Source organism: Athene cunicularia (assembly GCF_003259725.1).
Source record: "Athene cunicularia isolate RWA chromosome 8 unlocalized genomic scaffold, athCun1 chr8_part1, whole genome shotgun sequence".
In the NCBI taxonomy this organism is placed as follows: domain Eukaryota; kingdom Metazoa; phylum Chordata; class Aves; order Strigiformes; family Strigidae; genus Athene; species Athene cunicularia.
The window spans coordinates 11,204,074-11,229,163 of record NW_020799109.1 but is presented as its reverse complement, the minus strand read 5'-3'; the positions used below and the strand labels follow the sequence as shown (position 1 = coordinate 11,229,163).

General features: G+C 44.5%; 3 protein-coding genes and 1 non-coding gene across 6 annotated transcripts in view; 3 read left to right on the top strand and 1 right to left on the bottom strand.

The window, feature by feature from the left end:
* The window catches only part of ARMH1 (armadillo-like helical domain containing 1), a 16,038-nt gene extending 6,354 nt beyond the window's left edge, over positions 1-9,684 (top strand). The window contains 7 exon segments of the mRNA XM_026854044.1: positions 317-355; positions 358-438; positions 978-1,050; positions 3,106-3,235; positions 5,274-5,351; positions 5,666-5,771; positions 9,654-9,684. Coding sequence (XP_026709845.1) covers positions 317-355; positions 358-438; positions 978-1,050; positions 3,106-3,235; positions 5,274-5,351; positions 5,666-5,771; positions 9,654-9,667 — 521 coding nt within the window. The 3' untranslated portion in view covers positions 9,668-9,684.
* Positions 52-166, top strand: LOC113483194. The gene has a single exon (XR_003398977.1). It is a non-coding gene; the product is annotated as a U5 spliceosomal RNA (small nuclear RNA).
* KIF2C (kinesin family member 2C) lies at positions 6,587-23,694 on the bottom strand. Of its 3 annotated transcripts, none has more exons than XM_026854041.1 (21): positions 23,655-23,694; positions 23,345-23,449; positions 23,070-23,118; positions 21,268-21,315; positions 20,281-20,400; positions 19,453-19,569; positions 18,962-19,062; positions 18,603-18,698; positions 17,375-17,429; positions 17,126-17,288; positions 16,774-16,864; positions 15,087-15,150; positions 13,745-13,836; positions 13,363-13,505; positions 11,681-11,885; positions 11,145-11,255; positions 10,586-10,653; positions 9,069-9,171; positions 8,875-8,991; positions 8,377-8,503; positions 6,587-7,089 (listed from the first exon to the last, which is right to left on the bottom strand). In XM_026854041.1, the coding sequence occupies exons 1-21, from the start codon at positions 23,658-23,660 to the stop codon at positions 7,013-7,015; spliced, it is 2,058 nt and encodes a 685-aa protein (XP_026709842.1). In that variant the 5' UTR covers positions 23,661-23,694; the 3' UTR covers positions 6,587-7,012. The 3 variants fall into 3 exon arrangements, with proteins under 3 accessions (XP_026709842.1, XP_026709843.1, XP_026709844.1); XM_026854042.1 differs by having other exon boundaries at positions 21,268-21,309; XM_026854043.1 differs by lacking the exon at positions 21,268-21,315.
* A 1,006-nt stretch (positions 23,695-24,700) lies between these two features.
* The window catches only part of RPS8 (ribosomal protein S8), a 4,713-nt gene continuing 4,323 nt past the window's right edge, over positions 24,701-25,090 (top strand). The window contains exon 1 of the mRNA XM_026853900.1: positions 24,701-24,710. Coding sequence (XP_026709701.1) covers positions 24,701-24,710 — 10 coding nt within the window. The remainder of the gene's footprint in view (positions 24,711-25,090) is intronic.

The following is a 25,090-nucleotide window of genomic DNA, read 5'->3' as shown; positions in this document are numbered from 1 at the left end:
TTGTGTGTCGTGGGGCAGGCGGGCGGTGTGTCGTGGGGGGGAGCGTTGTTTATACTCCGGTTTCTCTTCATATCGTATAAATCTTTCGCCTTTTACTAAAGATTTCCGTGGAGAGGAACAAGCACGAGTGTCGATGAATTTTTTGAGGCTCCATTTCGGTGGAGCTGCCCCTTTCTCTGGTTAAAAATAGAACGAATTCTTTTTGATGGCTTCGAGTGTTAGTGCGTTTGGGGCATATACCCAGTCCTTAGCTTCACTCCACAAACCGTTTCCTAAAGCAGCCCCCCGTGCTGACATTGGCTTCCCCACTCTCCAGCCATCCAGCTGCTGAAGGCTCTCCTGGCCCACCAGGTCCGGCCAGGCTGCTGAAGGACCTGGTTGCGTTACTGATGCCACCCGGAAAGAAAACACTGACCTTCTACGACGAGACCTTCCAGGGTAGAAGAGCTGACCACGGCCTCCCAGTACACAGCAGGCTGCAGCCTGCAGGGGCAACCAAGGGTGTTCTCCCGGGGGTGCTTCTTCCAGGGTCCCTCATCTCCTGCAGGGTTTAGCCATCGCCCTGACTGGTAGGGGAAGAGGTGCAGGGGCCTGTCCCCTGAGGCGAGGGGCAGGGGCAATGGCTTCCCCGGGCTGAGGCAGTGCTTGCCTGCAGCACTGGTGCCGGCGTGCAGCCCTCTAGAGACCCGCTGAGGTCTGTTGTCTGCTGGGCAAGGATGATGAACAGTCCCAGCGCCGGCGGTTTCCTCCCCGACTCAGCAGAGCGGGCAGCAGTGCCCCAGGCTCTCTGACCCGTGGGCATCACACACAGATGCGTACTGTGTATGTTACCTAGCCACAGGGTTTCCCTAAGGCGTGTTTCCTGTAAAACTACATCCTCCTTTCATGCTAGCACTGTAACGCCACCTCCCCTCGCTTCTAACATCTTAGAAGCGTTTCAAAGTATCATTCTCACCTTCCTAATGTTTCTCACGCAGACCCAGCCGCACTGTGCCTGAGGGAGCCTGTGCTGGTGTTTGTTCAGCAGGCAGCTGCTGCAAAAGCCATTGGGTAAGAAACTGGAGCAAAATCTACAGGAGTATAAAAAGGACTTTGGGTAGGGAAGGACTGGGACCTCTTCCAGGGAGCATTCACCTTGTCACCTCTGGCACTATTCTCTGGCTGAGTACCCCAGCCCTGCTAAGACTCGGGTCCTAGGCTGTTTAGAGATGGGGTGTGTTCAGGAATAGGGCAGAGCCGCTGGGTGGTGGGTTGGCCCTGCCTGGACACCACGTGCCCACCAAAGCCATTCTATCATTCCTCTCCTCATCTGGATGGGGAGAGAAAATATAATGAAAGGTTCATGGGTCAGGATAACTCACCAGTTACTGTCATGAGAAAAACAGACTCAACCTGGGGAAATCAGCTTAATTTATTACCAATCAAATCAGAGTAAGATAAAGAGAAATAAACCCAAATCTTAAAACACCTTCCCTCCCTCCACCCTTCTTATCTTCCCGAGTATAACTTTACTCCCAATTTCTCTACCTCTTCCCTGACAGCAGCACAGTGGGATGGGGATTGGGGGTTGCAGTCATTTCATCACCTGTTGTCTTTGCTGATCCTTCCTCCTCAGGGGCAGCATTCCTACACTCTTTCTCTGCTCCAGGGTAGGGTCCTTCCCATAAGAGACAGTTAGTTCTCCATGAACTTCTCCAATGTGTTTCCTTCTCATGGGCTGCAGTTTTTCATGAACTTCTCCAGCGTGGGTCCCTCCCACAGGGCGCAGTCCTTCAGGCACAGACTGCTCCAGCGTGGGTCTCCCACGGGGTCACCAGTCCTGCCAGCAAACCTGCTCCAGCGTGGGCTCCTCTCTCCATGGACCCACAGGTCCTGCCAGCAGCCTGCTCCAGCGTGGGCTTCCCACAGGGTCACAGTCTCCTTCAGGTGCCTCCACCTGCTCCAGCGTGGGGTCCTCCTCTGCTCCAGCATTAACCTCCCTGGGTCAGGGCACAGCTGCCTCCCCATGGGCTGCACCACGGGCTGCTGGGGAATCTCTGCTCTGGCGCCTGGAGCACCTCCTCCCCCTCCTTCCTCACTGACCTTGGTGTCTGCTGAGTTGTTTCTCTGACACATTCTCACTCCTCTCCCCGGCTGTAGTTGTCGTTGTGCTGTTTTTTCCCCCTTTCTTAAATATGTTATCCCAGAGACGCTGCCACCGTCACTGATGGGCTCAGCCATGGCCAGCGGTGGGTCCGTGTTGGAGCTGGCTGGCATGGGCTCCATCTGCCATGGGGGAAGCTTCTAATAGCTTCTCACAGAAGCTACCCCTGTAGCCCCCCCATCACCAAAACCTTGCCATGCAAACCCAATACACACCACCTGGAGGTAGCAGTTCTCAGACCCTCTCTGATACTGGAGCTGGCTTGAAGTGTTATTTGTAGGGAGATGTGGAATCACATCTGCTCTGGCCCTGTTTGCTGTCACAGTGACCCCTTTATGGCTCAGTTTATGTGTCCTGCCAGAGCACGGGGCTGAAGGGTGCTCTATTGCACAAGGCCACTGTGTTCTCCATGTAGCTGGGAACCAGTGAGCAGTGAAACACTGTTTAACATCAGCCACCCAATGGAAGAATCTAGTGCCTATGATTGACTGCAGAATCCTCAAGGAAATTCAGCCATTTGTGCTAAAATTGGTTAATTCGATGTGAATTTCCTGCAGTGTCCACAAGATAGTGCTATGAGAACACTTTTCCTGCAAAAGCAGATGACACAAAGCCCTTGGCGGTAGGGAGACATACTGGAGTGTCTTCCAGGGACATGCTCACAGAAGTAATGGTGGCGGTGGTTGAGTCCTGGATTCTTTATGGTCACACAAGAAACTTGCTAGACTGTAATACACACCAGGAAGCTCCTGCTGATCGTTAAACAATTAGTTCTCAGCAAGCCCATGCGTTAAATGATTGCTGACCCATGCACAGCCAAACACTCTTTATTTTTGTCGGTGCCACGAGGGCAGGATAGGAACACATTGTTTTCCACTGGGGTCACACCAAAAGGCCCACACTCAGTTTGTTGTGTGCTTCTTCCACCCTAGGGGGTAGGGGCTGATGGCCTATCTCATTGCAGTGTTAGCCAAGGAGTCAGCAGAAGTGGCTGAAGACCTGATCCAGCTGAAAGTGGTACATGGCCTGATGGTTGCTGTGGGGAACCTGGACCACGTGGCTAGCCAGAGACAGGCCAGCATCTCCCTGGAGGTGAGCATGGAGGTACACAGCAGCACAAACCTGATCTTCTATGACAGAGCGACCTGCTTATTGGATGAGGGAAAGGCTGTGGATGTAATTTACCTTGACTTCAGCAAGGCTTTTGACACCGTTTCTCACAGCATTCTCCTGGTAAAAATGGCTGCTCAAGGTTTGGACAATCGCAGACATCACTGAGTAAAAAACTGGCTGGACAACCGGGCCCAGAGAGTTGTGATAAACAGTTAAATCCATCTGGCAGCCAGTCACGAGTGGTGTCCCCCAGGGCTCGGTTTTGGGGCCACTTCTGTTTAACATCTTTATTGATGATCTAGACGAGGGGATCGAGTGCCCCCTCAGTCAGTTTGCAGAGGACACCCAGTTGGGTGGGAGTGTTGATCTGCTCGAGGGCAGGGAGGCTCTGCAGAGAGACCTGGACAGGCTGGAGCCATGGGCTGAGCCCAACTGGGGGAGTTTCCATAAGGCCAAATGCCGGGGGCTGCCCTTGGGCCACAACAACCCCCAGCAGCGCTACAGGCTTGGGGAGGAGTGGCTGGAGAGCTGCCAGTCAGAGGGGGACCTGGGGGTGTTGACTGACAGCCGGCTGAACAGGAGCCAGCAGTGTGCCCAGGGGGCCAAGAAGGCCAATGGCATCCTGGCTTGTGTCAGCAATAGCGTGGCCAGCAGGGACAGGGGAGGGATCTGACCCCTGTACTCGGCACTGGTGAGGCCGCACCTCGATTGCTGTGTTCAGTTTTGGGCCCCTCACTACAAAAAGGACATTGAATGACTCGAGCGTGTCCAGAGAAGGGCAACGGAGCTGGTGCAGGGTCTGGAACACATGTCCTATGAGGAGTGGCTGAGGGAACTGGGATTGTTTAGTCTGGAGAAGAGGAGGCTGAGGGGAGACCTTACCACCCTCTACAGCTACCTGAAAGGAGGGTGCAGAGAGCTGGGGATGAGCCTCTCTAGCCTAGTAGAAAGCAACAGGACAAGAGGCCTCAAGTTGCACCAGGGAAAGTTCAGATTAGATATTAGGAAGCATTTCTTTCCAGAACGGGTTTTTGGGCATTGGAATGGGCTGCCCAGGGAGGTGGTGGAGTCCCCATCCCTGGAGGGGTTTAAGAGTAGGGTCAATTTAGAGCTTAAGGATATGCTGTAGGTGGGAACTGTGCTAGGCGAACGGTTGGACTAGAACTCCAGGGTCCTTTCCAACCTAGATGATTCTGTGATTCTGTGTATGTCATAGCATGGGGGCTGCTCCCAGAGCACCTGAGCAGAAAGTCTCCTTACACCATGGGGTTTCTTCCCTAAGCATAGCAGACACAGGCTTAGTCAAAAAGGCAGAAGTGACATTTTCTTCAGGAAAGAGCTCTCTTTCCACTCCTATCTGCCTCCCTCCTGCCACTCACAGGTGTTGGCCCTCACACCTCTCTTCTACCCCTAGGCTCTCTGTGGGTAGCAAGCACAGACAGAGCAAAGGGGCTAACCAAGACAACGTGCCTGGAGCAAGACACCAGCACAGAATTATAGGCAGGTTATTTTTTCCTGCTGGTGCCAGGTAAAGAGTTTTGGCCTGCCTCAGCACAGCGCTGCCTGTAGAACAGCCACAGGGGAGGACCGTGTCAGCAAGATGAGAAGGGCTGAATGAACAATGGCAGAGCAGCAGTCTGCTCAGGGTGAAAGAGGGTTTGCAAGCCTACCTGGCACTGCCGAGGGTCAGGGCACCCTTCCTCTGAGCGGGCACCAAGAGCAGAGCAGGGTGAACTCCCTGGCAACTACTGCACTGGAACACCCCCCCTTCCTCTTGACAACGAAGGTGGGAACTGGCACAGGGGGAAAGCAGAGGGAAACAAGGTGAGGCTTGAACAGGGACCCACAAGTTCCTCTTGGTGTATTCATGAAGCGCCAGCAGTAGCACCAGCACTAAAGGTGGTGGGTCAGGGATTTCCTGGTGTGTGACACAGGTTATCTAGAGCCACATCACCCCTGCAGCTCTACCCTCTATACACCCACTCACATCTTATCCCAACTCTCTGTTCTGTTGCAGTATTTTGTCCACATGTTTCCCTTTGTGGAGGAGTGTATAAAGAAGGCAATAGGACACACACTGTTCCAGTGCTTCATGGTAAATATGCCTCCCTTATAGGATTTATTAGTGGCCCAAGGACCTTAGACTGTTTTGCGGATGTAGGGACTGTATTTCTTTTCACAAGAAATCCAGCCTTGCCTGAGAGCCCAGAAATAAACCAAGCTACCCTTTGAGAAGTGTTCACCTCAGTCTGAGTGTTCAGGAAGATAAGTGCTCTGACTCAGCCCCAAGACAGGGGAAGGAGGGATCACAGATAATTGCTATTTCTGCAACATTGGGAACTTGATGTCAGAAGTGTGAGCTGAAGGGCCAGTGAGGTAAGATCCTAACTCTTTTTCTGCCTTTTCCAGGACAGTCCTGAGACCTGGTACACAGAAATGGATCCAGTCCAGGCTGAAGAGCTGGCCTCCAAAACAGTAGACATCCCCAGAGACATGGCAAGGATGCAGTCTGCAGGTATGTGCAGAAATAGGGGCACAGTCACTTAAATTTCACTTTCAGGAGAGAAGGCAGCTCAGGAAGCAGGAAACCAGGGTGGGCATTTAGGGAAAAAGAGAGTAACAGTAGAAGAATTCCTTTGTAATTTGATATTTGTATAGCTGCATCCTGTGTTGCTGGACCCAGAGCTCACAGGGCTGTTTTGTCCTTTCAGAGACAAACCCTGGAGTGAGCTGAACAAACAAAACAGAGGACAGCAGCACATGCCTCCCATCTGTCCTCCCCCCTCCCCACCTGCTCCTTCCCAGAGGACAGGTTGTATGGGGCCACCTGGACCCAGATTGCACACAAAGGCCATAGCAGCACCTTGCTGCACCTGAGCCAGTGGCCAGCTTTGTACTCTTGCCCTCGAACACAGATTTTGGTGGGCTACTGAATATGTGTATTTTATGTGGCATGTTAACCAGGGGAAATATATGGGGAAAAATGTGAAGTAACATCCTGGGGTTACCGTCAAAGCCTAAGTAAACTTCAGTAGTACAAGGAACTCTCACGTGGCCCCTCCTACATATCTGATGGCATAAGAGCTGAGACACTACAGGCTGAGCTTTGCTCATGTGTGGGATAGGTACCCTCTAAACCAGGTTTCCCTTTGCTAGGCAAGTTCTACCCAGCAGAATCTCAAAATTAAGAGACAATTTAGAGTGATTTTATGTAACCATTACAAGTGTAAAGACTTTCAAAAACTTTATCCAAGAAATCAGCCTATCTCTACAAAACTAGTCAGTCTTTAGATTTTACCAAAATCAGAAAGAAATATATTTTGTAAGATAGAATTAAATCCAGGAACATTTATTTATCAAACTTCTTAAAATACTGATTTTTTACAATTACATATAGTCCACATTCTTTCTAGAAAAGCCAAACTTGCAACAGCATTGCAAAGTTTTAAGCACATCTGGAAAGGTTTTATGTACACTAGAAAATTATACATGTATATCTATTTCTATTTTAAGAGACCACTGTCACTAGCAAAGTGACACATCTAGCACTTTCAGGCCCCCTCCCCAAGCCTTGCAGAGGGTGTTTCTAGCACTCTCTATTGAGTACTCTGGCCAGGAAGAGAGAGGCTGCCACATTCACTGCCCTCAGGCACGCATAACCCACACTACCACATTTAAAACAGGAGTTACACAAACCACTGAAAAACATGCAAGACATACAGAAGACTGCTTGTCAACCAGGTTTTGCTATATTTCCTAAGGCCTCTGCCATCTCATCTGCTTGCTGGCTTGCTCCTCCAGTTGCATGGCTGCCCCCAGGGCGTCCAACGTTTCTGTAAAAGACACAGTGACTGGGTGACTGACCTGGAAGCTGAACTCAGCCCAGCTCTTCCCCATAGCAGCTCAGCAAAGGCCACAGAAGAAAGTGAGCTGGGCAAGGACTGCTCAGCCACCATCAAATCTTTCCTGGTCCCACAAAGCTCTTCAGCTGTACTTGTTCATTTCTACTCTTCAACAGTTTCAAGCCTGCAGTTCAAACTAGATGCCACTAACCCAACCATCCCAGAGGGCCAGCTTTCCCTGGCCGGTAAGGCAAAGAGGGTAGCTGGGCATTTACTCTTCTTATCTTGTCACCACTGCTACATGGTGAATGGAGGGATACCACTCTTGGGCTGCATTTGAAATGCAAGGACAGCCAGGTCTGTTGAAGAAAATTCACTAGTTCAGGTTAACACTTCATTTGGATGCCACAATTTTCAGCCTCATTAAAAGAAAAACCCTCACACCCCTGTTTTTGAGGGAAAGACTGTGGCAGCTGTAACAGCTGAAGTGGCAAAGCTATTGCAACAGTGGCAGAAAAGTAGCAGTTACCATTGTAGCTTCCCCCATCCTAGCCAGGCAGCCTATGCACTTGGCACTCTGTTACCATGTGTCAACCAAACTGGTACATCTGCCTGGCTGCCTCTCTACCACCGCTTCAACCAGCACAGTCCAAAGTCAGACAGCTCTCAGGGAACAGGCAGCTGACATCCTCCTGCACAGAGCTGGTAAGTCTCTAAAGCGGGTCAGAACTGAACAGTTGGAGGGATTTTGTTGCACATCACATAATGCCCTATACTAAGGCAAAGGCATACAAATGCAGGTGCTGGCAGACACAGCATCTCAGTATATGCCTGACAGACACTTGTAAGTGGATGAGTGTTAAGGCCTGATATCTGTGAAAACAGGAGTGGAAACTGTGGGCATACCCCTATGAATGCCTAGAACATATTTCTCAGTCTGTTCTTTGGGCAAGACAAAAGGTAAACTATATAACTGACTAGCCAAACAGACTTCAGCTCATCTGCTCTTGGTGGATATTGCATTCTGCTCAAGGGAATGGAGTTTTATATGGCAGCACAAAGCCAGTGGAAGTTACTAGCCAAAATTTTACTTTAGAAAGTGCAGACAGTAGGACATTTCAGCTCTGTCCCTATGATCATCTAACAAAGCAACCCAAACCATAAGCTATGCAGAGGAGGACTGGGTGCTCAAACCCCCACAGGTATGCTGGTGTCACTTTCAGGTCATTGAAAAAAAAGATTTGTGACAGTGCTAGTCAGAGACAGGCACTAACATACCTCTGACACTAAGGACGTTTCTTGAGCTCTCCTCTACGAAGTGCTTCGTTCTGCTCACAAAGGTCTCAAGATCATAGTCTGGTTTCTCTGTGATCCCCAAGAGGTAGTCAAGTTTAGTCGTCATTCTCTATATTTACAAGGATAACAGCAATGAGAACTTGACTTTCTAGAAATTCAATTGGTTTTTTTTCAAGTCTGGTACATCAATCAGAGCTGAGCTTCTGCAGAGCAGTACCAGTCAGTGCTCATTAGCAGCAAGTAGAGGTTGTTAGTTGGAGGGCAAGGGGGACCAGCTGGCCACAAACACTGAAATGCTCCAGTTTAACCAGTTGGGCAGGAAACTGCAGAAAAAACTTGTCAGTGAGGAAAAAAAATAACACCACTGACAGCATCTTGCAGTACAGCCCACAGCCTACCCAGCAGCACTCAGCTTAGATAAGGCAACAAGCTATCAACATGTAGAAGGCAGCCTGGGCTGGGCTTGCCTCTTCCATGTACCTGTCTCAGTTCTCTAAGCTGTTCTACAATCTTCTCCTCCAATTCATTAATTTGAGTCGTAGCCTCATGCAAGTTGAGCATGTGGGGAGAGATATCTTCTTCCTCATCCTTGGAGAGCTGCAAGAAACAACCCAAGTAAGAACAGCAAGCTGTTCCCAGCTTTGAGATCTGTTTAGCCCACTCCACACACATACACTGTGACCTGAGCCTTCTCTGCTGGTCTCTGTTTCTTCATTCTCAGTCTCCATCTGATTTTGTGCTTCACCACCTCCATTATGAGGGCTGAGCTCTTTCACTCTGCAACAAGAAGAAAGGGAAGAAAAAACTGAGGGATGTTTGCCTCCATGCCCAATCTAGGACCTCTCCTGGAGTAAAATGTCCAAGTACACAATGCTAATTGCCAGCCACACCTTTCACAGAAGCTGTCTGCCACATGTCAGCTGGGTCTGCCATGACCAACTAAGAGAACTTAGTATGGAAACAAAAGGAATAAGGTTGATTCTCCTCAAAGACCCACTGTGCCAGAATAGGTCTATAAGGATGAAAGCCATGGCTGATGACATGGTACTAGAGGTAGATGTCATATCAGCTGGGCATTTCATTCCAGTTACTAGCATCAGCTTTCTTTTTCCCTTTTCCTTTCCTCAGACTGTGAGTTTCAGCCCAATACACCCCTTAACTTGAACTTGCCTTGTGCATTGGCTAAGAACCCAACTCAAGGCTAGACTCTTAGTCTAGTCATGCTAAATCAGATGTTGCATTTTGTCCCATACTTCCAGGTGAGCAGGAATGACCATCCACCAGAAGAAAGAAATGTATCTTCAATCCAGAACCAAATCTGGGAATCTGTCAAGATTCAATGTTCCTGAATGCTTATGACAAGAATTAGACATCCTTTCAGAGAGTTGAACAGTTTCCAGGAAGGAACCAAGCAGTCTTTTGTGAACTAAATGAAGGAAAGCTACCAATCATGAAGTGTGCAAGTGTCATCTTGTTAACATACGACAAAGTCACAGTCTTTTTACTTGTCACCTCACCAGAGAGGTGTAGAGGCATGTGAAATAAAGACTGGGAGACACTCACTGCTCTGTTACAGGGGTTCCAGGGATCAGCAAGACCCCCAGGGAAACCTGGGGCTCAGTCCCTGCAAATCTACCTTGCTCTGCAGGTATCCAAGGTCAGCCATGGGGCAACTCAAAACATACCCCCACTATCTGCTTCGAGACATTTGAGTTCTCTGGGTCCTTCAGACTTTGCCCAAAGTCTCCAAGGCACCATACCCTATTGTCTCATATCAAAATCCATCAAGAACACCAAGTGTTTTATGCCACCTGTAGAGCTGTGCGAGGGACTCATTCCCAGAACACCCTTCCAGATGCAACCCAAAGTACTCCAAAAAGTAAAGGGCATGGAAGTAGCCATTCAGAACAGGGTAAACTCCCTACAAAAAAAACAGGGCATTCCAAAGTCTAGCATGAAACATAACTCCTCTGAGGAAAGTAGACATAAGTCATGGTTTTATACAATCCCAGTTATGTCTCACACAAACACCCAGGTTAGTTTCATAAGACAGCTCTAAGATAATTTGCTCCTAACAACCAACCTCCAAATTGCAATAACAAGAGAACTTAATATTCTAAATGTCAGAATAAAAGTAGCCAGAACACCTTCTGCAACAAAAGTAGAATCCCCAGGTCAGAAAGGCCATTACCTGTCAGCGTATCTCAGTGTGTTTAAGGTGTATTCACATGAACTCATGCCTGGAGAAATCATTGCTATCTGCAAACAGAACAAAATACCTTGGTGACTCCCACATCTGACTTTTGCTCATGTCAATGGTCCTGCAGATCTAACCAGGCAGCTGGGACATGTTAGAGGAATGGTCAGAACTGAAACAACTGCCAAGTCTATTCTTCTTCACAGCTTCTGTGGGACATGTCAGTGGCCCTGTATCCAGCTTTTTGCTGGCTTTGTGTACAACCACTGGGCCACACCCTCTGCAGGAAGCAAAGCCCTTTGAGAGCACACCAGGCTCTATTGTAGGTTCACTGTATGAAGGTGACCTCTGCAGCCCTGCTTCTGCTGGGGCTGGGCAAAACTTGCCAGCTTTTGAACTGTCACCATGGGCAAGTGGAGGAGGAAACTGTATGACTTTTGTACAGAACTGAAGCTTTCTGACTTCAAAGTCCTCTCACTCTAGAAGTACATGCAGCTATTTGGTCACACTGCAGAACCCATAAGCAGTGTGTTTGTGCTATGTGCATACTCACCATACAGGTCCTTGAGTTTGTTCCTATGAAAGAGTCTCTTAGCACCTGGGTCAGCTTGCTCTCCCGGAAAGGGGTATGAGATTTGTTCTGCCCTAAAGCTCGGATACATTCCTAAAAAAAAGATAAGTCTTGTGAATGCAAGATCTGTATCTCTTCTCAAACAGCTCTGCAAGCTATCAACCACCAATTGCTGGTAAACCTAGCAGGCTGGAGAATGGTCATCTCTGTTGCTCTAAGTACTTCATAGCCTTTTAAATATACTCCAGGTATTTGACTCTCACAGGGTAGCTAGTATATCCATCATACGTAAAAAAAGACAACCTGAATGAAGCTTAAAATGGCCTGACAAGACTGCACTGCTTTCCTAGAAATATTCTAAATGGAAGTAGACACCATTTTCAGGGTTAACATACTAAACTAGGATCTTTTTGGCTGTTCCTTTCCCTTGTACTCTAAAGAAACAGAATAGATAAGCCAAGAGTTGAACAGAGTCCATGTGTTGATTAGCACTATTTTCTCCTGGAGCTATAGCTCACCTTCAAAGCCAGCAAGCTCTTATTGATTTCTGCACCTTCCATCCGTGTCTGCCGATCAGCACTAGATGTGTCTGCACCCCTCTCATTTCCTGCCAGATCCACCAAGGAAAATTTGCCAGACAGTTTACCTCTTCGGCGTAGTATGATTTGGAAGCAGGCATGTGACCGTGAAGAGCTAGCATTTGCAAAAGTCTGCCCAGATGTCCTACAGCAAAGATGAAAACAAGCATTAGAACTGCATCACAGAAGATACAACAGGTCCCAACAGCACTAGGTAAGATCTGCATCCACTCAGTTGTTTAACCTCCCCAGTTTTATCCCACATGTTAATACCTCAAGCTTGCATGAATTACGGAATTACCTCTGATAAGACTACAGAAAGACTGCTGTGAGAAACATGAACCTGCACCCCAGTTGTAGAGATTTAAGGCTATTTAATCTGCCTGGCTCAACTCAGACAGCCTACACTGGAATGCCTTTCTGACTGATAACATTTTACATGCATTTGGAGCTGGAAGACATGGCTTCAGCACTGCATCTCCCTGCCTCAGAGCAGGCCACATGTCATTCTCCTAATGCATCTGCCATTACACAGTAGGCTCAGCCAAGCTCCCCACTAAAGAGCATTAGCTGTGTTGGCACATTACAGCCACAGTAAATCCCCTTCTCCAGCCAAGCTAGCTCAGCACTTTACCTCTGCTGTGCAACTGCACCTGCCCCATCACTGCAAGACACAGACTGGAGTCTTAGAAGTTACCATAAACCTCCCTCTGACCTTCACTATCCTTTATTTCCTGAGAAGGCTGGCAGGTTCACTGTCCCACTTGCATCCCTACTGCTGGGGGAAAGGGAGGGAGGTTGTCCTAAAGTGAGGCAGGAATCTGAAATGTTAAATAGTTCTTGGCTGAATGGTCAGACAAAAAAGCGTGCACAGCAAAGTGCTGAATGAGCTTTTGGGATGTGCATATCTGTGCATGCAGTGTAATCCAGAAGCCAGGGAGTTCTCATTTTCCTAGGGTTGTTTCCATAGCAGTTGCAACTTAACTGAGACAGATAAGACTTGCTAATACAGATTTTAGCTCCTGATTAAAGGCACCAGTACAATAGTAGAGTTGCCCTGACCACAGCCTTCCTGACAGGGTGATGAGCCCTGACTACATCTCTCCCTTAGCACCTGCTTTCCAGGATTCTTCAGACAAGATCCAAGTGATATGCAGCATTTTTGTTGCCAGTGGAATAGCTCATCTGGCCTGCACTTAAGTCAAAGCATTTTTGCAACTACAGGTTGATGCCAGCTGCTCTTCCTTGATCTTACAAGCCCATGGGGAACTACTTGTGCTCCTGTAAACTAGCTTATACTTCTAGAAAGCAGCTAGACTGCTCTGTTTAGCTGTGGCACCAGGGCATCCATCTTCATGTGAATAATTTCTCTCTTCCTGGAGTTACATGAGGACATTTAAACCATGAACTCTGACCTTCTCTATGGAAGGCAGGGTAAACCAATCCCTGCTAGTCCTTTATTCTGTAACCATCATCTTGTACTTATACAGAGGTGCTGCTCAGTGACTGCCTATTATTGGGGACAACAAGCTTCTGTTTAAGTCTAAAAGCACCAGCTACATGCATTACATATTTTTTCTAGATATGGAGATACAACAGAACTTGGTTTTAAGGCACCAAACCTGCAGGCACTGCCCATCTCAATCATTCTGATGACATCCTCAGCGCAGCTGACTTGTCTCTCTTGGAGACCAACAACCTGGACCTGCTGCTTGCCATCCTCCAGGACTCGAAGCTTTGTCTTCTTATTCAAGAGGTCAAACACCTATATTCAGGCAACAAGATTGAGACAAATCTGAACAAAGTCTCCTTGTATTTTGCACTATCTTTTTAAAAAGCCATGTAGAATCAGCACATTTAACATAGCCTTCCAATTCAATTCCAAACAATAGACTATACAGAACTACAGAACTATAGAAACTAGAAAGTTTCACTCAGCTACTTACAAAACATTCAAAGTAGTCAGGTCAAGATTTAAAAGAAAAAAAACAAATCAAATATTACCTTTCCATTGTATATTTCAAAGAAAGTCACGTAGACTTCCAGGTCTTGATTCCTGTACCTGGGCTGGTTTAGGAGGAGGAAAACATCTTGTGCTATGAGAAAAGGCAGAAGTTTAGTTAAGTAGTTTAAACCATGTTCTAGTTGCTACTTGATCTACTTTGAAATATTGTGCAGCCATAAGGCAGTGTCTAGCAGCTGAATGACAATCATCCTAAACAAATGCTAGTGAAACAGTTAGTGCTGTGCTACCATCTGGAGAACAGTTCCAGCAGCATCCTCATCCAGGGACTGAAAACACAGGGGGATATGGAAGTTTCTACTGCTAATGTCACCCACAGACATCAATCCTTACTGAGTGGGGAGAACACTGGGATCTGATATTTGTTTGGACAGGCCTAAAAAAAAAAAAATATGTATTTGTGTTTCAAGCACTTCTTGTGGAAAGTCTAGAAAACATGCATCCCTAAGCATCTGCATTGCTGCTGTTTGGCTGACCCTTTGACTGGATCCAGTACAGCTTTATGCAGTTAGGCTTCAGACTTTTGAAGTGAAGCTGAAAAGCAAAGACTTTCCTTCAGGGCGAGTCATAACTAATTCTCAGAGACCAGCAAACAGTTGGTTTTCTTTCAACTGCCTCGCTACACTGACTAGTTTCACAATCTGCCTTTCTAAAGGGAAGGTCAAGGAGGTCAGGTTTCATGGTGCTTTCTAGGCATTATATCAAGGAGGGGCTTCTAAGCATCTGAAATAATTTTGTATGTGCTAGATTTTTTGCATCTAATGCTTACAGGAAGCAACATAACACATACATTCCTATGCTTTCTGTATAGCAAGCTTTATATAAGAAATGGGTAGCATTCAAGTCAGGTATTTCCAAACACCATCCTTAGTCTGAGACAAAAACAAAGCAGAAGAATCAAAATTAAATGATTCAGCCCATCAAATGCCAAACTAGAAAATATGTCATCTCTTTGGCTCAAAAACAAATATCTTCTGGCAAGTGAAGTGTGGACCTAGAAACTTACAGGCTGGATGGAAAATATTTTGTGAAACTGTAAAAAAAAAAAAAAAAAAAATCATACCTCCTGCAAAAAGCACCACCAATTACTGAAAACACAAATACTTTTATATCTATCTATCTATCTCTCTCTCTATATATATATATACATATATATATATATATATATACATATATATCTATCTATCTATCTATATATATCTATCTATCTATCTATATCTTTTTACTGGGAAATTTTTTAATAACCATACAAAACCAGATCTTATGTAGTTAAGAAAAACAAGCACTAATTGGATTTTCATATCTAAAGAAGAATCAACTTACATGCAAAAGCATATATGCCCTTTGAGGCATTCTGTGTTCTCCCAGAGAAGTCTCCACCCATAGTCTGTGAAGAGAAAAGGCCAGAGGTAAAATGTGGTACAAACAAGTCAGGCTACCTGATTTTAGTCCCAAGAACATACTAGGAAGTTACCATACATATGCTCTGATGTCAGCAAGATGATTAGAACAGTTCAATTCAGGATAAAATTAGTTTGCCACTTCTCTATCGGTTCAGAAAGATCTAGGCTATGCAAAGCAGCAGCTGAATGCCCATAAGGCTCTGTAGGGCAAAATCAAAACAGTTGTTCCTTCAAGGGGAAATGCATGGCCTTGACAGTGCAACCAGATAGCTTTTGGTTAGAAGAAACAAAGCCTCATTTTTTAGGATGCAAGTTGAGTAACATTTTCACTACTACTTGCAAAAGCTCACATGTGATATCAAAATGCATCCAACTTCTAGAACAGAAAATACCTTTTAACTCCAAGCAAAGTACCCTTAATCCCCAAAAAATTTTCAGTTGGTGCTATCCTGGTGACTTGCTCTATGCCTTTTACATGAAACAGAGTCGATTATTTATAACACAACTCAATCCCATGACACATTCCTAATCTACAAGAGTTTAATATGCAACACTCCAGTCTCAGGGTACAACTATTGTCCTTGCACTAGTTCTACACCCTAGGAACACAAAGGGAAAGTAACTTCATTGCCAATGATTTCTGTGCCTCACAGTTGTATTATTGTAACAATGCTCGGATGAGTAGGTTTGTCTGCCCATCCCAGTGTAATGAAAGCAGCCTATGTCCAAAGTTCTGTGAAATTCCAAGTGTTCCTCTGGATTACTGGAAGAGATTTATAGCTCACTACATAGCACTAATGATAGGAGATCCTAGCCTAAAAGTTGCCTCTAACACTGGAATGACAGCAGCCTTCTGATTACTCAAATTGGCATGGTAGCCTAGTCCAGATCACTGTAGTTTGGGGTAAAGGCTTCTTGCAGTACAAGACAGCAGATTAGGCTCTACTATAACGTTATGAGGGAAGAGAGGTTCCCACTTTTCTTCCCTATAGTTTCCAGAAGAAAGTTAAAAAAAAAACAAACAGTTGAAAGCTTAGAGCAGGTCACTTTGAGGCAAAACACACAATCTTCAGGTGGCTTGACAATGCAGCTGGTAGACTGGAAGGAGTGGTTAGAAAGGGAACCCACTAATTTGCCCACTTCACGAACAATACCAGTTCACTTTAACGTTTATGTGCAACAAGAGGCTTATTCTTATATAATCATTAAAGTCCTGGAATGCCTCCAAGCATGGTACAGACAATAGCCTTTGTCTCAGATGTAGGCTGATAGCCCCACTTCGCAGACTGGAGTTAGGCAGTGACAGCCATTTGAGGCAAGGAATAGCCACGACTAACACTAAGACAGGGTATCCTGACATATTAAAGTCAGCTATTGGGGGATTTTAGCACGATTTTCCTCACAGTCTCAAAAGAAACCCACCAATACATAGAACTATAGAAAAAGAGGATTAACAACTGACAAAGCATTAGCTATAAGACAATAAAACCAAGATCCAAACTCCTTATACAGTCTTACTCATTATCATCATCAAGGAGCTTTAAATACATTAGATAAAGCTAGAAGATTTGAGACCTTGGGAAAAAAAAAAAACCAAACAAACTTACATGTGTCTTGCCACTGCCTGTCTGGCCATATGCAAAGCACGTTGCCTTCCCACCCTCAAAGATGGTCTCTACAAGGGGTCTAGCAGTGAACCTGGATTTTCAGAAGGTAAAAGACAATTAAGGCAAGAATTTCACACTCTGCTTCATCAGTTTTCCTAAAAAAGACAAATAAAAGCAAATGCTTATGAAAACAGCAGCATGCCAAAAATAAGCTTTAGACATTTCAGTCCGTTGGTTTCCTCCAGAAAGGGTTTTAATATTTATTTCTGCTAGCAGTTTCTTTAAGCTAGGATGCCATCTAGCCATAGCTCCATGCTTTTATCTCAAAAGTTGTTCCCAATGAGAACATTACCTGTAAACCATCTCATTAGAAGATGATTCATCAAATGAAAAGTCAAATCTAAATGCTTGGGTTTCAAGGTATTTTGTTAGGTCCACTTTCTGCTTTGGCTCATGCACCAACAGGACACACTTGCTCGGAACAGTAATAACATCACATTCCTTTTTCAGACGTTCTGTTGACAGAAAAGACCCTCAGTTTTAACAAGAATAAGCAATGTCAAACTGCTCCAAGACAGAGCTGCTCTGTCACTACGCTTACCTTGTTTATTGAGAGGGCGCTTCCTCACACAGACACAAATCCTATGTTCTTCTATCTAACAGAAAATTAAAACAAGTAATAATTATTTCCCAATTACACCCACACCTACTTAGTGTTAGAGAGAAAGATCTGACGCTCCCTCACATCTTTTCTATATGCTGATCAGAGTTGCCTTTGCTACCGATCAGACCCACTCACATGCTGGGATGTAAGTCTTAAAAGTCCATTCAGTGCAAAAGAAACACTACAAACAACTGACCTTTACATAGTATGCTCCAACATACCAGATAGAAATGCTGCTGTGCTATAGCAAGTGCCCCAAATATTCTGTATCAGAATTAGAAGCTTTAGCCCTCGACCAGCTTTCCAGCAAAATCTGTGATATCAATACTGCAAGTATGGTCAAAATCAGGCAGTTATTTTAATTTGTCCCAGAGGTATTTTTCAGCCTGGAGCTCTTTACTGATGCAGTAAGTTTAGCTATTTGTGCAGCACAGATAAACATCAGTTGAGTCTGGGAAAGCGCATATTCTACTGGGTAAGGCAAAGATGACAAACTCTCCTGTCCTGCAGTGATACACAAACAGCTGGCACTCAGCCCCACAAGATGCAGGCACACAAACCAATATGTGTTCTAAGCTAGTCCACACCCACTTTCTTGTTTGAATTTAAGTGCCATCATTTTTCATTGACCATAACAAGGCTTTTGCTAGACAGGGATTCTTTGTTCTTGGGTATTAAACACTACTGCCATAATTGTTGAAGATATTGACCAAGCCTTGTTTTTCTAGTTTATGACCTCTATTTTTGTTCCTCTGCTTTCTGACCTAGTTTAAAATTACTTAATATGACTTACATACAATGACACTTTCTATTATAGGGCAATAGTTTGCTTTAAATTATACCTACAACAAGCTAAGTTACTATGTAGTAGGCTCTGCCATTTACAAGCTCTGAAAAATACTGATGTTATCACACAAATCATTGCATGATAATTATTAAAGTGCAAGCTCTTTACTAGTGGCATGTGTGAAGTAATGCAAGGCAGCTTAGCCATAAATAGGGAAGGTAAGTGACCTCACATATACCACGAAGTCCCTCAAGATCACAGTATGCTCAGAGGATTTCCAAGGTGCAGTGATGAACTAAACTGCTCATACGCCAAAATCTTCAGTACAAAAAGAACTCTGTCTACAGGCTGCAGTTTGTAGCTTCAGAATTTACTTACTGGATCAGTTATAGATATTGGCCGGCAGTCTAAAGTTGCTCTGAATTCCTTGATCATCTGTGCAAACTCCCAGTTTGGACAGCTGCTATCATATTCCTGCATGCAAAGACCATGGATGTGAAGGTAATTAACATGTTACAGCAAAAAAGCCCCAGCACATACTAAACAATCAGCTGTCCACAACCAGAAATCTTTCACAAGATTCAGAACTTTCTGGATCAATCCATCCTTATGTACAGCTTTAAGAACAAAGCCTGTCCAAAATATGTTTTAGTTTGGTTTTTTTTTTTAAGTTTCAACTATTGTGATACAGTCTCCAATAGAATTTCCCCTTACTGGCGTATTATAGAGTACTCCACCTGTGCACGTTTTGTTCTGATTTCACTAATTTGAGCTCTCTTTTCTTCTCTCCTGTTTTTCATTTTCTCCATCTCTTTAACGATGTTAGATTTTCTCCGAACTAGATAAAATAAAAACATTTAATTGTATTAAATTTTCATACTAGGTTTTAAGCACAATACAAATATTTCAACTTTTCCAGACTAACTTGTACAGGAAACAATTACTTTCAGAAGTATGGTCATTAATTTTGCAGCATTTCCTTCCCAAACCACATCTACCTAGCACAGAAACTGTCTAGGAAGTCATACTACCACTCTAAAGTAAAAGCAGCATTTCTGAGGCAATATGCTATAACAGAATTACACATTTGTGATAAATAATCAAAATATTCAGTCTTACTGCCAAAGCCACCATTTCAGAGCTTTAGTCTCTGAGCACACAAAGCAGCAAACTGGTAGTGATGCATTGCTGACTGGTGAGTCAGTTCTCACCCACTGCTCCCTGGTACCTGGGCTCACTGAAGAGTTCGTTCTAGCAGCAGGCAAATGATCCTCTGTATTTCCATTTCCATTTGTCAGTGAGGCTTCTGTAGCACAGCTCTGCCTGCGAGTCCTTGTTCGGCCAGCTGCAGAAAGAAGACAGACCAAACCCAGTAATTAGACCCCAAAGTTCAAGAATAATTTTATAATTTGTAAAGCTTCATAGACTACAGGCATTCTTCAACTCTGATTCTGGATCAGAAGAGAAAACTATCTAAAACCTGTGGTAAGCGTGCAAATAATTTTTTTAATCCTTTGCCAATCACCAACTTTTATTCATAGCTACAAATCAAGGCCACACCAACTAAACAAGAATTTAATATCGACCTTCTTATTTCAGTGTCTTTGCAGAGCTTAACACACATGGCATGCTGCCCCCAACTATTCATTGGGTAGGTCTGGTAAAGACAAATAGCTCCAGTTTTATAATTAAAGTAGGCTCAAGTTCTTGCTTTACTCAACTGGTATAGGTAAATCTACTACCAGTATAGTTACAGCAGTGTTAACACACTCCTCTTCCCACTCTAGCCCTGTGAATACCACGGCCACTCACATGTATAAGGGCAGCCCGCTGGCTAATAAAGCACATTTTTCAGCAACACTGTTTCCAAAGTCCTTTGAAAACCCCTTCAGCTACAAGGCCCAGGTATTTACACAGTGCAGACGTCTAGGTCTCTCTTGACTTAGATATGAAGGAACAGAAGTTGCTCATCCCCTTGGGATTTGCAGTTTACCTAATGCATACAAAGCATCTTGCTTCATAGTGAGAATTCATAGTGGGTTCTTTCTCCACTCACCAGGAACTGATAAATTGTTTCTGGTTTGTGTGGAAGTGCAGGGATCCACCCCCATCTCATTTTCCTGGAGGGGGCACTGTGATTCTGTGATAACAGACATCCTGGAACGGCCCCGAACAGCTTTGGAAACAGAAATTCAAGGTCAGCATCATGCCTCAAACACTCAGACATTTGCAAGTAATCAAGTGCTCACAAAGTACAGAACAGTGGGGTACAAGGTATGGTTAAAGAACCTTTTTCAGATCTCTGATGCGTTAGCAAAGTACAGGAAAAAACAAGGCAGGTGGGTGAAAAGTGATCATGAAATACACCACTACAGAAAAGCAAACAGTTCATTCCAGATTTGCAGTTCCAGTGAATTTCTTTCAGATACCACTAAGGATTCACTAGTATGGCAGTTCTAGAACCTTAATATCAAGGAAGAAGGAAGTTACAAGGAGGGAACTGGGAAATCCTCTGAAGCTTCACACTTGCAGGGCTGCGTGAATTAACTGTTTGATGGTGACAGTAGCACTGCAATTTGGCAACAGGTCATGGGCAGCATCACACCCACCATCATGGCACCTACGCACAGTGTGCATGGTACACAGTGGAGTGGGAGTTTGAAAATGTTACATTCAGCTAAAAGACTATATAATCACAGCAGCAAATCTTTGCTGCAATGGGCAGCCTCCATTGTCATGTGCCAAGGTATTTCCTTCACTGAGATCAAGTCCATCACAAAGCTCCCTAGGGAAGGGATTGGAACATACACCTCAATAGATTTGTAAGGAGAGCAAATCTGATATGAGAAAAACAGAAATGTGATATGCAAGCTAGAACTACCTTCACCTTCAGCAATCAAGAATTTATCCAGAATTAAATCACTATGATTTCAAAGGACCCCAGATCTGTTTCAGACCAATGGTCAATTTAATTTAAATTCTGGATCAAATTCCTTAGAACCATACCCACAAAATTCAGTGCTCCCATCTCTTAACTCTTTACCTGGAATCTTCTGCTCAGGTGCAGAGACATTAGCTGTCACTGCTGCAACTTTAGAAACAAAAAGCATCAGTTTCATTGTACTGAGAAATGGCATTTTATTCCATTTGCTTTTGTCACACATGTCCAGAGCTGATCTCATCACAAACTCAGCAGCACTTTTTCAGTAAATGTTAGTGCTCCTGGACAGGTATACCAGCTGGAGAATTTGCTGCACCTAAATGGGTTTGATTCAAGTCATTCTCATATGTGAGGATATTCAGCATCGTCCAAAATTCTTATTGATTCAGAGAACTAAGGCAATAACTGCTTTTTAATTCATCCTGGAAACATTGCTTCTGCTTCTCTCACTTCTCTGAATGAGATGGAACACCTCCTGATCTTTAATTTGTTTAGTCCAAGAACTAAAGCCTGAAGCCAGTTTTAGCTTCCTAATTGGTGCAGTGCAGAGTTTGCAACAGGACAGATACTCACTGACACTCATGGGGTTTAGCTAGTTATAATAACAGATAATAACATTTGAGGAATACTGAAAACTTTGCTTCTCTCTGACTTTGTGCTCTGAGCAAGTCTTCAGGGACAAGGCTGTGCCAGTAGGAAAGGCAACAGCTATTTCAGATTTGCAATTAGATTCTATACTGCAGGAAAGCTGTGACCTCTGTGAGGACATTTTTCCATCAGTGACTGGACCTTCATTTTTCCAGCTGGCTATCCACCTCCATTAACTGACCTGTCTAGAGACAGTCACAACTTTACCACATCATTTTGCTTGCCAGTTCACAAAACTTATGGCAAGTTCACTGAATTTGAGAAAGATCAGGATGCTCTAGTAGAGATCAACTTCTGACACATTAAGCTTCTTGGACTACTCCCGTCTCTCCGATAACAGTACAAAAGTCCTTGTGTCTTCTGGTACCAGCTTCCCTGTCTTGCATGGCATACAACAGAGGCCAGACAAGCCCAGCTGTTTCATTTACAGCTCAATTGCATGGAAAAGACAAGTTCTGGCTAACCATGCACTTTAAGTAAATCATTAGATTAGCAACCATTCAACCTAGCATCACACAAGTGTATTACAAACAGACCTGTAATGCTACCACCTGCAATTCAAAAAGCCAAAAGAGTCAACTAATAAGCTAAAAGAAGGTAGAAAACGGAAGTTTTCTAACTCCTGACAGCTCAGGGAAAACAATTCATTAGCAATCCCACACCCTGACATCTCTATCTTCCCTTCTGTCTTTGCTCAAAACATTGTACTGACACACAATCACCGAGCTATGGCACACCAGCTGGCACTTTGGCTGCCTGGTCTGAAATGTCTCCAGGGATAAAGCTCTAGTTATTGTCTAGGGGGACTGTTTAAAGAAGAGACATCCATTTGTCACCACTATTTACTTCTTGCCCTTTCCACTCTCCTTTTGACACTTTTAATCTTAATAACTGCCATTTACCTTTTGTTGTTTGTGGCATTTGCAAAGCTCCATAGGAAAGTTTAAAACTCACTGCAACAGTAACTGTCTAGTGACATTTAAAGCAATATCAAGGAATAGCTACAGCAGTGCTGCAGAAAAGGGCAACATATCAACAAACATGAGCTCACAGAAGCAGGACAGCAATCTGTTAACAAAGTTTCTGTTAAAGTTTCTGCACTCAGGATTCCAAAATGTTGGTATAAGACAGCATGCTCTTTATTAGCATTGCCTGAATGAGCAGCCTTATGATGCACTAAAGTAGATTATTATGGATACAATGAAAGACCACCACAGTTTCACAAGGATATAGCAGAGAAAATAACATTTACTCACCTTCCCGTGGAGCGGGAATTTTTGAAAGGGTTGTTCTACGCTTCTGTTTCTGAAAAGCAATGAATGCTGTAAATGGAGGAAGCTGCAAACGCCTAGCACAGCACTCCAAGACAACAGTGACAAAAGAAGAATTTCTAACCAAAGTCTAACTATGAGATAGGAAAGACAAGTTAGAGACCTCAAACTTTAAGACTTTAAAAACTATAAATAAGGATATTATAACAAGACCCACACTGTTGACATGTTAATACCTTAGGAGAGACTACATCACTCACCTGTACAGTTACATTCTCTTGCAAAGGAAGGTTCTCTTTCACATCTGCAGCAGGTACTTCCTTTGATAGCTCAGGATTTATTGTTATCACATCATCAATATCAATCTACAAGAGCAAAGGCAGGATTTTACATAGTGCAATATTGCTCCTACCACTTGTGGCTTTTTTGTTTTCTCAACCTTGACTTTCAGTACTGACAAAAAAGCTTGACCCACTGCCTGCCAAATGTAAAGTTAAAATTGCCTGGAAGGGCAAGACAGCAGTCTTGTACGTCCAAATAGGCTAGAAATAAGCTAGTTAATCCATTTACCCTCATCTGCCAAACACCACGCAGTTCTGAGGGTGCCGTAGAACACTTCTGAAGAGATGGACAAACCACATTTGGCATCAAGTGCTTTAATCTCTTAGTGCTAACCTTAGTAAATCTCAACTGCTCTGGGACTTGTGTGCTAGGAGAGTATTAAGTGTTTACTGTGTGATTGCACTTACTGAAATAAACTTCAAAGAGCTGCTTAGACTTTGGGAAATGAAGATTCAGCATTTAATCCACAAGTCAATTCACCTTCATTTTCACTTGCTATTGCAAGTGATTTCACCTAGGGAAAGCTACCACCTCCTGCCTGACCCTCGCGTGACTTCATAGTCCTGCCTTCACCGCATCCTGCAGCGCCCTGGTGCAGGCAGCTGCAGGGCAGGGAGAGCGCCGGGGGGGCAGGCAGCCCCCGGCTCGAACACAAGAGACAGCAACTCTCTCGGTTCAGTTTTTCAAACCTAACCCTCCAGAAGAGGTTGAAAGCACATGTACGCAAAAACTCTGGTATCACAGCTGCTTGCACTGGAATTCACCTAACGACACATCACAAGCACCACTCCAGAAAGTTCTTGAGTTCTCAATTAACTTTTAAATTCTTAAAATAAGAGTCCATAAAAAACAGCAAAACCAACTAAGTGAAACTGTAAAATGTTGAGATACCACATTCTAACATAGAAGTAATCTATAAAATCGGCTTTATATGGAATTTGTAAGTATCTAATTGGAACGTGAATTAGCTCAGAAATACATACATGTGGGCAATATGTCAGTGTATATACGAGCATTTAAAGAAATTACTGGATTTTGAAGCATCTTTATTAAGACTTAATAGCCTAATATTGTATCTGAATCCGCACCTTTTACAGCATGCACATAAATAGTGTAAGATCCAGTTTCAAAGAAGCAACCAATTGCAGATTTAAGATTTTAAACAAACTCTAGAGTATATATGTTTCCAGAGAAACCAGCAGGACAAGTATGTTTTGCTCAGCTACCAAAAGAGATTTTGTTAAGTGTCAAGATTTCAGCCACATCGACTCCAAATGCCCCCAGGTCCCCCCATCCCACCTCATACAGAGTTTATGCCAGTGTAGAGATACAGGAAATTAAACTGAGCCCTCTTAACGTGGCACCTAGTAGTGGCATATAAAGTCTTAAGGAAAGCCTGAAGACCATTGTTAAAAAAAAGCCAGCAGACAGCCCCCAGAGCCGGGAAAAGTGGGACTTAGGGGCATTCAAAATCAGAGGCCGACAGCGTGAAAGGCCCAACGTGCCCTCGCTCACTCGGAAAGATTAAGAGCCCTGTTATGGCACCGCTCCAGTGTGACTCTCACATCTTCACACACCTACTTCATTGCTTTAACTACTCCTGACGTTAAAATAAGCACAGGAGTGGTCAGCCGGCCCGGCCCGGGCGCGCCGCACCAGCCGTT

Excerpts from the sequence above, each read along its gene's own strand:
- KIF2C (XM_026854041.1), bottom strand. Across the intron at positions 17,289-17,374 it reads GCGCCCTCTCAATAAACAAG|AACGTCTGAAAAAGGAATGT; the intron begins GTAAGCGTAGTG and ends TTCTGTCAACAG. Across the intron at positions 13,837-15,086 it reads GGGCATATATGCTTTTGCAT|CACAAGATGTTTTCCTCCTC; the intron begins GTAAGTTGATTC and ends CTTTTCTCATAG.